General features: G+C 40.9%; 1 protein-coding gene across 4 annotated transcripts in view; it reads right to left on the bottom strand.

Moving 5' to 3' along the window:
* Positions 1 to 13138, bottom strand: part of slc38a3b (solute carrier family 38 member 3b) — a 42555-nt gene that overhangs the window by 15731 nt on the left and 13686 nt on the right. For 3 of the 4 annotated variants that reach the window (XM_033626022.2, XM_033626024.2, XM_033626023.2), the window contains exons 2-8: positions 12522 to 12703; positions 12127 to 12147; positions 11888 to 11969; positions 11687 to 11802; positions 8400 to 8473; positions 4517 to 4609; positions 2435 to 2516 (exon numbers count right to left, since the gene is read on the bottom strand). In XM_033626022.2, coding sequence (XP_033481913.1) covers positions 2435 to 2516; positions 4517 to 4609; positions 8400 to 8473; positions 11687 to 11802; positions 11888 to 11969; positions 12127 to 12147; positions 12522 to 12628 — 575 coding nt within the window. In that variant the 5' untranslated portion in view covers positions 12629 to 12703. The remainder of the gene's footprint in view (positions 1 to 2434; positions 2517 to 4516; positions 4610 to 8399; positions 8474 to 11686; positions 11803 to 11887; positions 11970 to 12126; positions 12148 to 12521; positions 12704 to 13138) is intronic. The other variant, XM_033626025.2, reaches the window with a different exon arrangement.

Here is a 13138-nt window from a genome sequence, read left to right as displayed (position 1 = left end):
GCGGTCAAGTCCAAGTCCTCATTACCATGACTTCAGTGTCAGGACTATTGCAGTGAATTCCTGCTACTTCCAAATATCTGACCTTCTCCATGTGTGACTACGCAAACCCACCCCCCTCCCACCATCCCCACCACCCACTCGTCATTCCACGCTGTTCTCCTGACGCCATGGATTTAAACAGCAAGAGGTGGACTGGGTGGAAATGAACAGTGTGTGACTTAGTTGCTGAGAGCTGGCCCTGAGCTGACCTGTCCTTATGCTCGGCCTCGGAATTTGGCACCCATGTTACACCACCTGCTGCTGTCATTTGTGTGTGTGTGGGTGGGTGGGTGGGGGGGTTGTGTGTGTGTGTGTGTGTGTGTGTGTGTGTGTGTGTGTGAGACACAGGGAGAACGAGAGTCGTAATACTTCATACGTCACTTTCGACTGTTGCCAAGCATCTGACCCTGAAAGGAATACACACAAACTCTGATATAAGTGGACTATTAGCTAATCTCATTCCAAAATTAATCATGATAAAGGATAATGACGTGTCCTTCAGAGGGCTTAGGTGTAAGGGCTTTCTAAAGGGCATGACATAAAAATGGAAAAGCACACCAAACTCAAGAACAGTGAGATGTTAGAGACACAGGTCAGGCTCGAAGCTTAGATGGGTATTTAGTGTTGAGGTTGTTTAAAAGGGACCTATTGTGGTCATTTTCAGGTTCATATTATTTTGGGCGGAATTTTATTGTGTAATGTCAGGAAAAACACTTCATTTTCCTCGTACTGTCTGTGCTGGAACACATGTAATCACCGCTTTGGCACCCTTTAGCATTTTAGCACCTGTCTCTTTGAACCTACCTCCCAAAAAAGCCTAGTCTGCTCTGACTGGTCAGCATTTCTAGGTCTTCCTTATCTGCACTCTTGCTGTCTCTGCACTGCCACTGCAGCTGGGGAACGACTGTGGATATATGATGCAATACCCGGAGAAATTACAACTTCTGCAACCATTACATTCCCTGACATTAGCATGTTGTAGTTAGCTACATATAGCAATATACTGACATCCAGGAAGTGACTGTAACAGCATGTAGGAGAACTTCCTACCATGAAAAACCAATCAAAAGTTCTAAAACAATCTTTAAAACTGGACGTTTTTCCAGCAGGACTATGATCCAAAATCAGGGAGAAATTGAGAACAACAGCAACCAAGAATATGTTTGTCTGACATTATGCTCCCGTAGCGATTAGCTGCATGTAGCAGTGTGCATCCGGGCATGACTGTAACGGAATATAGCGCCACTATCTACCATGAAAAAATCACCAGCAGAAGCTTCTAAAACATTCATCTTTAAAAGTGGACATTTTTTCAGCAGGACTATGATCCAAACTCAGGGAGAAACCAAGAACATGTTTTTTCTGACGTTATGCTTATGTAGCGATTAGCTACATGTAGCAGTGTAGTAATGATGGTAACGGAGTATAGTGGCACTATCTCCCGTTAAAAATCCCCAACATAAGCTTCCCAACCAAAATTCTCACAACCGAACATGTTCCAGCAGGAATATAATCTGAAATCAGGGCGAAATTAACAACACTAGCAACAAAGATTACATGTTTCCCATATGTTAGTATGTAGCTACAGTAGCAGCGCAAACACTGGAGCAGATGACCATATAAAGAAAGACGTCATCTTGTCTACAAAGTAGAAAAAAATGTTGGAAACAGTATTCAGGACTGTCTAAAGTTTTTGCTCACAGGGATTACTTTTACATACATTTATCTCACTACTTGTAACTTTGGCCATGTTTAATATGAACATCCAGGATTGTACCATAAAGGCACAATAGGTTCCCTTTAATACAAATTTTGCTGTGTATAGTGTATTGCATTATGTTAGCTCCCTGAGATGACTGTCTGGATACTTCAATATGTAAAACACAAGGTTGAGATAGGTTGCTGATATTTCTGAAGAGAGGGTTTTTTATTGTCCAGGCCAGACATTTTTTAAAAGGGATGGCCACAGTCGCTGCAATCCCTTTCGAGTCCAAGGTTTGTTTTTAGATTCGAACAGACAGCTGGAATCCACTTCAGTAGTTCGTGACCTTATGCAGAATGTCTGCATCCTGGCATTGCTCTGACGTGCGCGCCGCTTGCCTCCACGAGCTGACAGCATTAAGAGTTTATGTTGTGTGTAGACATAACTGACAGATAGTACCCAGCCATGGGCCCCCTGCCGTTTAGCCAATTAGAAGCTGCCATTCTCATCACACCCCACACTGACTGAATCAATGAGTGGTGCAAACTGAAATATATTCACTGCTCACATAGTCTGCCAGGCCCCTTGACCCAGCACACAGTGTCTAAGCTGGAGAGCAGGCGGGAGTCACGTGCATCGCACCAGCAGCACTGAGATGTTGATGTTGAAAAGCACTTAGGTGATAATACTCACTCAGAGTTTGGATCTGCCTTCAGGAAAGCTTGGATGACCAGAGGTAACTCAGATTTCACAATGTACAGGTAGCTGGACATAGCTGTAACAGAGCAGGTGAAAATGCGTTGCCAGATATGTTTGAGTGCAAGTAAAGTGGCGTACAGAACAAACAGACGTCAGCTACGCCATGTCACAGTATGTTTGTGTAAGTGACAGAGCAGTGGCTTTTCTCCTGAGGACACTGAGGTCATGTATTCATGTTTAGGTTACTTTCTACAAGTTAAAAGAAATAATACACAGTGGTATTTTTTTTTTCTGGGCATTTTTAGCCTTTATTCGACAGGACAGACAAGCGTGAAAGGGGGAGAGAGAGAGGGAGTGACATGCAGCAAAGGGCCACAGGCTGGAGTCGAACCCGGGCCACCGCGGCAACAGCCCTGCACATGGGGCGCCCGCTCCACCACCAAGCCACCGACGCCCCTATACAGTGGTATTTTATTGTCAGATTTGACTCTGTATATTTACATGAAATAATTTTAGGCTAACAAAGAGGCCAGAATGTTACCACTTTAAAACAACATTAAGACTTTCATCTAGGGTCGTGATTCCGAACTGGTGGATCGCTATCCAAAAGCGGGTTGCCAGTCCAATCTGAATGGACTGCAAATGTGTCAAGTTTGTAAAAAAAAAAAACCCACTTTATTTTGAAGTACAGTTTCAGTACAGTACAATTTCTGGCACAGAGCTTTATTTTGAAGTGTTGTTTTCAGCTGTAGAGTGAGTGACTAACAGACAGATACTTGACTGAAACAGCAAACTAGCTCGACTGCATGGCTAAACACAAGTATGACGCTGATTCTATTCAGCTGTGTGGACCTTGAACTAATGACTAAGGAGAAATTTGGATCCTGTGGCTGGTCCAGTTGGGAACCACTGGTCTAGGGTACAAAAAAACAACTTTACAGAGCTGAAACAATTGTTAATTAATCGATCAATAGAGAATATGTAAGCAATATGGCTAACTGATTAATCATTTTCCTGTTTTACAAGCAAAATTACCACATATGATCTTTTCTTAAATTGTGATAAACCACTGTTTTATTGCATTATTTTAGATTTTAAGCATTTTTTTTTTCTTTTTTTTTGGCATTTTATAAACCAAACAAGGGTGTATGTTTTGTTTTAACACTGGTTGGGTCACATGTGAAACCTGGGTCGGGGGTTCTTCCCCAGGAAGATTGAGTGCCACACACTTACCTGCAGTATGGTCAATTTATTTTTCAATTTGTGCCTTTTCTGCATCAATTTATGATGGAAATGTCTTCAAATCAAAATAACAAATCCCCCGTTAGCCCCCCTACCAAAATCTATGCCTATGAGCTCAAACAATCAATTAATCAAGTAGATGACTTGATAATGAAAATAATTGTTTGCTTCAGACCTGAAACTCACAGAAAATTAAAACTGAACAAGCAGTTTTTGGAACATTTTATGATATTAATAAAATATCAATGATCTCAATTGTTAAAAAGTTATTGACTTGCGTTTGGGTGGGGGTTGGGTTAGGGGGACTTGACCTCAGTATTTCTAAAATCCTGGCTGTGACCCTGGAAGGTTATTGGCATCACTGAGCCAATCACAAGACCAGTCAATGATTACCTCAACCTCAGGCCGGCGGGACTGAAAAAGCTTTATGAAAACCACTGCAGTCAGTCTCTGGGCATTACAAATGCAACCAATATAAATCATTCTGTGAATTAACTTCATGAAAATCTAATGTGTATCCACAAAGCTTTGGTCGGTCACAACCAGCCATTCATGCTGTTCAGTGAGTGGGAGGAACTCAAGTTCACACACCACCCAGGAACACAGCTGTTTACTAACATTTCCTCTGATCTCTGCTTCTTAATACAACCTCATATCCTGCAGAGATGCACAGCCAAGAACAAAAGCCAAAGTAATACTAGTGGTTTAAGTGAATGTAGTTGTGTGTGTGGTTGTGCAGCATGGATATAAACTCTAAGTAGCTAATTTATGTTTTCTGCTACAGGGAGTTTGAAAACAGTTTGCCAACATGTGAATCACATTGTGGCTCCTCACCTCCAATATTCTGCAGGGTGATTGCTATACCAGCAGCCATTTTTCCAGGAGTGCCAAAGGCTCTGTACCCCAGCTGTTCATAAGCTCGGATTCCTGTAAACAGATTACAGACAATAATATTCTTTCAGTTATGTTTCTTCAGACATCGCTCTGAGCAACACAATAAAAAACAATTATAGCTGCTGCGCAGCAATGGTCGGGGCCGGACAATTTTAGGCAAAATTAGGCAATTCTGAGCAACACACACACTAAAACAAAGCATATCACAACATAGAAGTTACATCATATAATTATGGCATGCCCTTCAAATTGTGGATGAGTGGCTAAGGTGATCAGACTCATAATATACAAAGGAAAGAAAAAAACTCAAGAACAAGAAAGTAAGAATTATATTAACTGCTAGCAATTATGAACAAACTGCCCTGATCTAGCTTAAAGCTAAACATTATCCATGGTGACAAAGATGAAAACATTTATCTATTGCATAGACTCTAGAGTCACAAGTCAGTCTTTAGACGCTTTGCTTAACTAAAGACTGATGACTTTCTCCCTGATTTTGTGTTTAGATGGGCGGATACAATTTCAGAGTTTAAAAAAACTCCCTACGTTGCAGAACCAATAGTAAATCCGCAGGGCGGTGCTTTGGTGGCTCGCTGAACTCTTGTGCTTGTAAACATAGTCCGACTAGAAACACGTGTAGCGGTACAAAATGGCTCAGCCGCGCTCGCAGAAAACTCCGTCAAAGTTAGTGGATGTTTGTCGCGTTTGCGGCGACACATTCTCGCCAACTAAAAGAAACAAACATAATCTTTTACAAGGCCATGACTCATCCGTCCGGCCGGACTATAACGTTAGAAGGAATCGCCTTGTTGTTTACAAATAGCCTACTTCCGGGTAGAAAACCAGCAGAGCTTTTAGCTCTCTATATATAACTTAGCTATATATATAGCTAAAAGCTCTGCTGGTTTATCACATTTTTCACATCACTGTATCACCGTTTACACTAATCCGATGTTTGTAAAGTCTATAAACACAATGTTTGAACAAACATTACTATTTCTTAGCCGTTAGCGGTGTCTGTAATAGGTAATAACTCATTAAACGGTCTGTGAAAAAAATATTTTTTCCAGCGGATATCTTAGTTACAACATGATTAAGCTAGCAAAGCAGTTTTGTGTTGCTATGTGTGGTATTTATTCAGTTTTGGGAAATCACGATGTCTAGAAAGCATCAGCTGACAGGGACAGCTAACAGCAGCAGCAAAGCTAACAACACGACAGCCGTCATCTGTTAAAAGCCTCCCGTTGTCGGATACGACATGAAACTACTCCAGTTAGCTCAATCATGTTGTAACTAAGACATCTGCTGGAAAAAATATTTTCTTCACGGATGAGCACACATTTGATAAAACGGAGTTAAATCTTTCGGCATCCATTTTCAAGCTCTCTGTGTGTTTGTTTCCTTGCGGACGAGAAAAGGGGGAGCGCACATTTCCGAGAAGGCGTGTCCTTTTCAAAAATGCAAGAGGCGTTGCTTTGTTGCCGGCCGTTTTCGCCGGTGTGTTAAACACACTTAAGGAAGGAGTGTCCCCAGACTATCAGAAGGCAGAGATCTCTGATTGTCTGGTGGCGAGACTACATAGACTCTGCATATTGACTGATAGCTAAGCCAAATAAACAGGGAAAAGAGACGAGATAACAGGGAAAAGTGTTGATAAAGAGTATTTGTCGCTCCGCAAAACTGCCTGGATCATAATTATTTTAACCTTGGTAGATTTCTCATATGGAAATGTTGCACGAGCTGAGGCTTGAACTCACAATCTTCAACACCAAGAACCATCCTCTATCTCACTGAGCTAATTGACAAACAGAAATGTCACGTGTAGCTTCACAAATTGACTAAGCCAGTCACCTGTGTGCAAGACAGCAGCTGTTAGTGTGTAAAGGCAGATTTCAAACGGCTGTCAAAAATTCAGTTATTAAGACAAAAATCCGAAAATACACAAATTGCATCTAGACAGCATGGAGATGTTGGTAATTTGTTTTTAACAATAATTTATTGGCTCCATAAGTGAAAAACTGATGTGTAAAAATGCCATTTTTGCACTGACTCCAATTGTTTGCATGAGAGCAAAATTCAAAACGCTGTAAAAAAAAAAAAAAATTGAGATAAAATTCTGATATTTTCCAAACATTATCTACTCCAAAATTTTGTTATTTTTTTTTAATGAACATTGAAAATGTATTTAGCAAGAATTTGCAAGTATATGTTTACAATACCCTTTACAGTCAAACATTTTGATGCACTGTAGGCTCAATTTTAGATTCATTTGTGTAGGACAGTCTGAAGATGCTCTGTGGCAAGTTTGGTGTCAATTGAGCAAAAATTGTGGGAGGAGATAGGTTTAATAAGTTTTACAGTTTTTGAAAAAAAACAGAGTAATGGACTTCATAATTTGTAATAGGTTTAAATGTACAAAAGTTTCATCAGTATTGGGGCTACATTTTGGTGAAAGTTGCAAATCTGTAGCACGTATGGTTGATTTGTTGTGAATTTTCAAAATTTTGAACTTCAGAGGCTTGCTGTAGCGCCACCATCAGGACTAATGGCCTGTTTTTGCAGCTGAGGCAATCTGGCATGGGACTGGACCTTTGTGCAAAGTTTGATGAATTTTCGCGCATGGGAAGTATGATTTTCTCGGAGGAAGAAGAAGAAGAAGAAGAAGAACATGCAGCAATACAACAGGGTCCTGGCAGCTTAGGCTGCCCGGCCCCTAATAACAAGGCTGTACATGTGTGACTGGTGGGTGAAGAACCACTTGTTAATTTCACAGCTTGTCTACACATTACAAACCTTGCCATAATTCATTACTTGTCCTTCTTATAGTCCGTCTAAGCCACAGAGAAGTTACGTTTAAAGCAGTCACACTTTAATTTTCCTTTTTTTAATATATTTTAATTATTTCTAGAATAATTTGCTAGTATGGATTATAATTTCTTGTTTTTTATACTTAATGGTCCTTTAACCAGTTTAACTATATCAGATGTCTTTGTCCCTTTGGTGTAATCTGGTACCCAGAAAACACATCACACTTCCACCTCGTCGAATACCGATGCATGGTCAGTGGTCCTTGTCGTCAGATAATAAAACCCTGGGTACCCCTCCTGTGTTGTTTCTGGACATTTAACAGGATATTTACAGTTTCTGCTCGTTAAATGCATACGGTCTCTTTTTAAAATAAACTTGTAAAACACTTTTTAGGTTTACTCCTTTAGGTTTAGGTAACAAAAGCACATGGTTAGGTTAAGAACAAAACGTTTTGTTTAAAATAAGTTTTTTGTTACTAGCACATTATGTTGTTATTAAAATAACTCATTAGTTGTTGTTGTTTTTTTAAGATTTTGTTGGAGCTTTTTGTCTTTATTAGATAGGACAATCTAAGTGTGAAAAGAGAGGGGATGGCATGCAGCAATCGAACCCACGGCTGCTGCAGCAAGGACATCACCTGTGTGTATGAGAATCCTGCTTTACCCACAAAGCCCCCAAGTGCCTCAGTTGACTTTTGGTTTCATAATGAAAAACAAACAGCGGTCCCCCAGGTGAAAGTCCAGAACGTGTTTGACCCACTGCCCTTCACTACAGACTTTCTTGCTTTTTAAACTATGGCAGTTGCTCCAAGTGTCAAAAACTGCTGCTGCTTTGTGTGTCTCATACTGCCAGAAAAGTGTCAGAGGCACTGACCACCCATTGGTAGTCTATCTGACAAGTTGGGTGTAACCAGGTTGATCCAGAAGCAACAGAACTACTGGATTTTGCACTGTACACTATAATACTGAGCTACGCTACTTTATTCCGAAAGACTGAGACATGTCGCAGAGCTTACCCACAATGCCAGAGGATTTGAGCAGCAGATGAATGGAGTAAGAAGACAAGGCTGCTACTGCAGTAAGAAGAAACCTGTGACACAGTACAGAAAACACAGTCATACATCTGCATCTATATCTTTGCACATGTCAACTTTATATTACACCAAACATTTCCTCTGGGACTTTATAATTCCAACATTCATCTTCTGTCCTTTTCTGTATACATTATTACAAACAACCATTTACATTAAATTGTGATGTATTGTGCGTGTTCTTAGATGTTCCCACCAGTAAGTCACAACAGCATTAACATTAACAGAATTTATTGTCTGATCTGACATTGTGTATTAATAAGGGAACCAAAAACCTGTTTCATTAAGCCTGGGAAGTTGAACTGCAGTGATGGCTTATTTTCCACTACGTCAGTATCCTGCCATTGCATGACATTTTGAAATGCTAATTGTACAATATTATTGTGGCACTGACAGTTCAACATGAAACAAGACAAGGCATTCCTGAAATCAGTCTTTTTATAATAGAACAAAAAGGCTCTCCACTGATAGAAATCAATAGTCCCACGCATGAATGAAAACAATATTTCCCACAACTCTTTGGTCTATGAGAAATGCGATGGTCCTCCTACAGAGTCCAACCAGCACAGGGTTCTCCAGTCAGCATTCCTATGAGGTCAGAGGTTGATCCCAAATCCACCACCTTTCTCAGACCTTTCCCAGCATTTCCATACACTCTGTAGCCACAACTACACTGAGAATCTACCACAGGCCGTTGTCTGTAGGCAGAGGTATTGGAGCCGAGCCCTCAGATTGCAATGAGCAGTCATCAGCAGCTTTACAACAACCATTTATCATACAGGTCTGTATTTGTAAATGGCACATGTAGCGTGATGCCGTGTCTAAATGAAGAAGGACCCTCCTCTGGATCCTGACGCCTCGTGCAAATATTCAGCAAGGCACCAGGCTTTTCATGACCACGCTATTTCTGTGTCTCGCTGGATATATGCTGACCAGGAATGAGGAGGTCTATTTCTATCTCTACTGGTGGATCAAGGGATCTCTCAACACTGCAGGCTATAATCTCCATCAGAGCCACAATGAGGGAAATAAAGTTGGTTGTCCAAAGAGGTGCCACTGAGGCATAAAGGACCATGAACCATGAAGAGCAAACATTTTGAGCGTACAAAGATGTATGAACATGTTGTGAGTGGAGATATCAGCCATAGAGATGTCTGCCTTCTCTCCAATATAATGGAACTAGATTGCGCTCGATTTGTGGTGCTCAAAGCAGGAAAAAATACAACAGCAATGTCTCTTTCCAGAAATCAAAACCAGATAACTCAAGATAATCCACAGACCTTGTTGAGAGCAGTTTCGTGTAGGAACCATTTCCTTTCTACTGAACTAAATCTGCCAGCTGAATCACCACGCAGGAAATGTGCATCTACTGCTAGCTCACCTAGCACCACTGAGCTAGTTGACATTACAGCTCAGCCGTGGAAGACACCATTAAAGTTTACATCTATAGCCGTCAAGAGCACAAGCCTCTCGTCTATGAGTAGATGCACGTTTTCTTCCGGAAGGTCCAGTTCTAACTTTTAATGAAGCACTCACATAGAGATATGAGGATGGTTTCACTGAAATGTATACATAAATAATTGGGCTCATTTGCCAGGATTTGTTTTGTGTTTGCTTCCTAGGAATTAAGCTTTTTAACTGCCTTTAGAAACCAGGGATTGAACAGACTTCCAAAAAGCTGGGAGCCCTCCACATGTGGTTGTCATGGCTATTCATGTTGGTTGCTTCAGGATGCTTTGAAAACTCATGTTACTGTAACTCAATTGTCTGTTGCACCTACTGCTACACAGCAATGAACCCATTACATAAAACCAGCCACCAAGCATATACAGTTAGAATACCACTGACCCAATTACAGCAATGAATTTCACAGGAAATGGCCCGCAGCCTCCTTCATTAGACGAGCTACTCTTTGAAAGCTCTAGCTTTGAGCTGACTTATGTTGAGGCTATGTTTTATTACAGCCCTGCTACTGTACTTTCTGCTCTCTGCAGCTACACAAACAGACATGACCAAGACAACCAGGCTCCCTGTCTGAAAGCTGCATTCTGCACGGAGCAGTAGGAAGGAAATGAGCAATCCAGATGCCTCACACCAGGTCTGGAGGTGCGGTTATTCCTGACTGTGGCCTTTCTGGGCTCTGTGTGTTGCAACGAAGATGGGGGTTGGTTGGTAGCATGAGAAAAAGGTTATGAGTGGAGATGGAGATATCGTGGTATGTGATATGTTGAAGGATGTCATGACAGAAACTAAATCACTTCTGTCAGTAACAAGCACGCTCCTGGTTTGTAAAGGGACACATTGCAGATTTTCAACCAGCTTTGCATGACAAATTTTCCAGCAAAAATCTAAGGAATTTATTGAAAATCTGACCAGCTTTGCTGGCTCTCAGTTGCTTTAACTACAGATTGTACCTCCTCATTTTCTTATGCCCGGACCATGGACACAAAGATGATATAAGCTGATTGAAAAAGAGACCAAACCATGCGTTTGTCACATCCTGTATAGTCAATACAGGATGTGACAAACGCTGTAATGCAGCTCTCTCTGGTCTCCCCACCAAACTCCTTAACAGGCTTCATACCAGTCAAAACTCTGCTGCTTGGATCATTACCTGCACTAAATCATCCGACTACATTACCCACATTCTCAACCAACTACTCTGGCTCCCTGTTCAGTATCAGATTGATTACAAAAACCTTCTGCTAACCTTCAAAGCCCCCCATAACCTAGCTCCCACCTATCTCTCTGACCTTCTCGAGGAATACAACCCCTCCTGCTCCCAGCATAACATCCTTCAAATCCCATCTCAAAACCCACCTATGCAAACTTGCTTATGCTCTTTAACACTTACTGTACCATCATCAGCAAATGTGAATGCCACAGCACCAGTTTCAAGAGTATTTGTGTCTTTCTACTGCATAGACAGCCCAGGTTTTTAACATTAGACAGTCTCGGGACCGCATAGCACTTTTGGCAAATACTTGTTCCTTTTTTACTACTCTTGTAAGAGCATTCACCCTTCAGACGAGTAGAATATACTATATATACTATAGGTGCAGAGCCACAGAAACACCCTAATATATTAGGAAACTGACAGCAATTCAGCACTGCAACCATTAACACCACTGACTTTGCTTGAGTTTGATTTGGGGGTAGATTCTCATATTTTGCAAATTGCCACCACTTGATAAACACGATTATTTACTCACAAGAAGAGAAGTATGCCAGTGTTGGCCATGGCATACGCCAATCCCAGGATTCCACTGCCCATAATAGCATTACCCAGGTTGAAGACAGACATGCCGACAGAGGTCTTTCCTTCAAACTGAGGGGAGAAAAAAACAAGAGCATGAAATCAATCTCAAGCATAATGCGAACCCTGGAGTTTGATGATGAACTTTCACACTTACATCTGTGAAGCGTATAGGCTTCTTCCCATCTGCACTGGGCAGAAATTCCTCACTCTCCTGTCCCCCTTCAGGATCATCATATCTAGGGGGCAAATTTATGACTATTAACTGATGGTCTCTATTCATCTTTGGAAACTGTGCACAAAGCTGCTGTAGACATGCTTATTTTTTGTGTAATCATATGCACAGAAATAAATGTGCAGCTGAAAAACCCTTCATACAAATCTCTGCAGACATACCTGACAGTTTGAGTGCCATTTCTGTGTAAGGATCCAGGCGAAGAGGCGAGCAAAAACAAGGTAAACATGCATTTTTAAAAAAGGAAGATTATGCAGGAAGTGAGTCATACTGTGTGTAACTCACCACATCCATTATCCTGGTTATTATTAATATGAAACTCTTATTGAAAGGACAAAGGTAGATGTACATTTTCACATTTTTTGTAGTCAACTTTAAAGACAGTCATTTTACTTTTAAGAGTCCAGGATGTGGTTTTCACACACATATAACTAACACAGAAAGACAAAAGGTATAAAAAGTGTTTGACACGTGCTGTGTTAAAATGCCATTAACAGTATGTGAGCGACGAAGGGCAGCCATTCATCTGTGTGTAAAATAAAGGAACACTACTCACTGGTCCTCCTCTGGCATCGTCTTCATTGGTACACCTAAGTCACCACTGTGGTCGTGACTTTTCCCGTTGGCTAAGATGTTCATCTCTGACTGAGAAGTTTCCATCATTCAAGTTGTAGCAGATTTTTGTTTCAGTGTGTTCGATGAGGTTGATCCTTTAAAGTCGCTCAGTATCTTGAATATCTAGGGCAGACAGAGAGAAGACATGAATCACATACAGGTGTGTGGATCTGTTTGTTTAAAGGAATACGTCAACCACAAAATGATCGTGTATCAGTTAATCACCCCATGTTACTTTGAATTCTTTGAAAGAAAAATCATGCATGCCTCCACTTTTGACGAAGAATCCAAAAACTGAGAAAATCCTTCTCTAAAATTGAAGTCATTTTGCAACAAGAGCAAAACTATATCAAAATATGTGCAGTACGATCCAGGTCTTTGTTATCCACTCTTATGCTCAGGACTTCCCAAACATACATTTTTGCGAAAAGGTTACTATTTAATACATACAAAACACACAACAGAAGCACACCTGGGCAAGCACTCGTGTTTTAACAGTGTTGCAGTGTTCAAATGCACATCCCTGCTAAGGTTCCCTACCTGTATACAGGTGTTTGT

This window comes from Epinephelus lanceolatus, chromosome 1, assembly GCF_041903045.1.
Source record: "Epinephelus lanceolatus isolate andai-2023 chromosome 1, ASM4190304v1, whole genome shotgun sequence".
Taxonomy (NCBI): Eukaryota; Metazoa; Chordata; class Actinopteri; order Perciformes; family Serranidae; genus Epinephelus; species Epinephelus lanceolatus.
The sequence above is the reverse complement of the archived record's forward strand: the minus strand, read 5'-3'. Positions and strand labels throughout refer to the sequence as shown.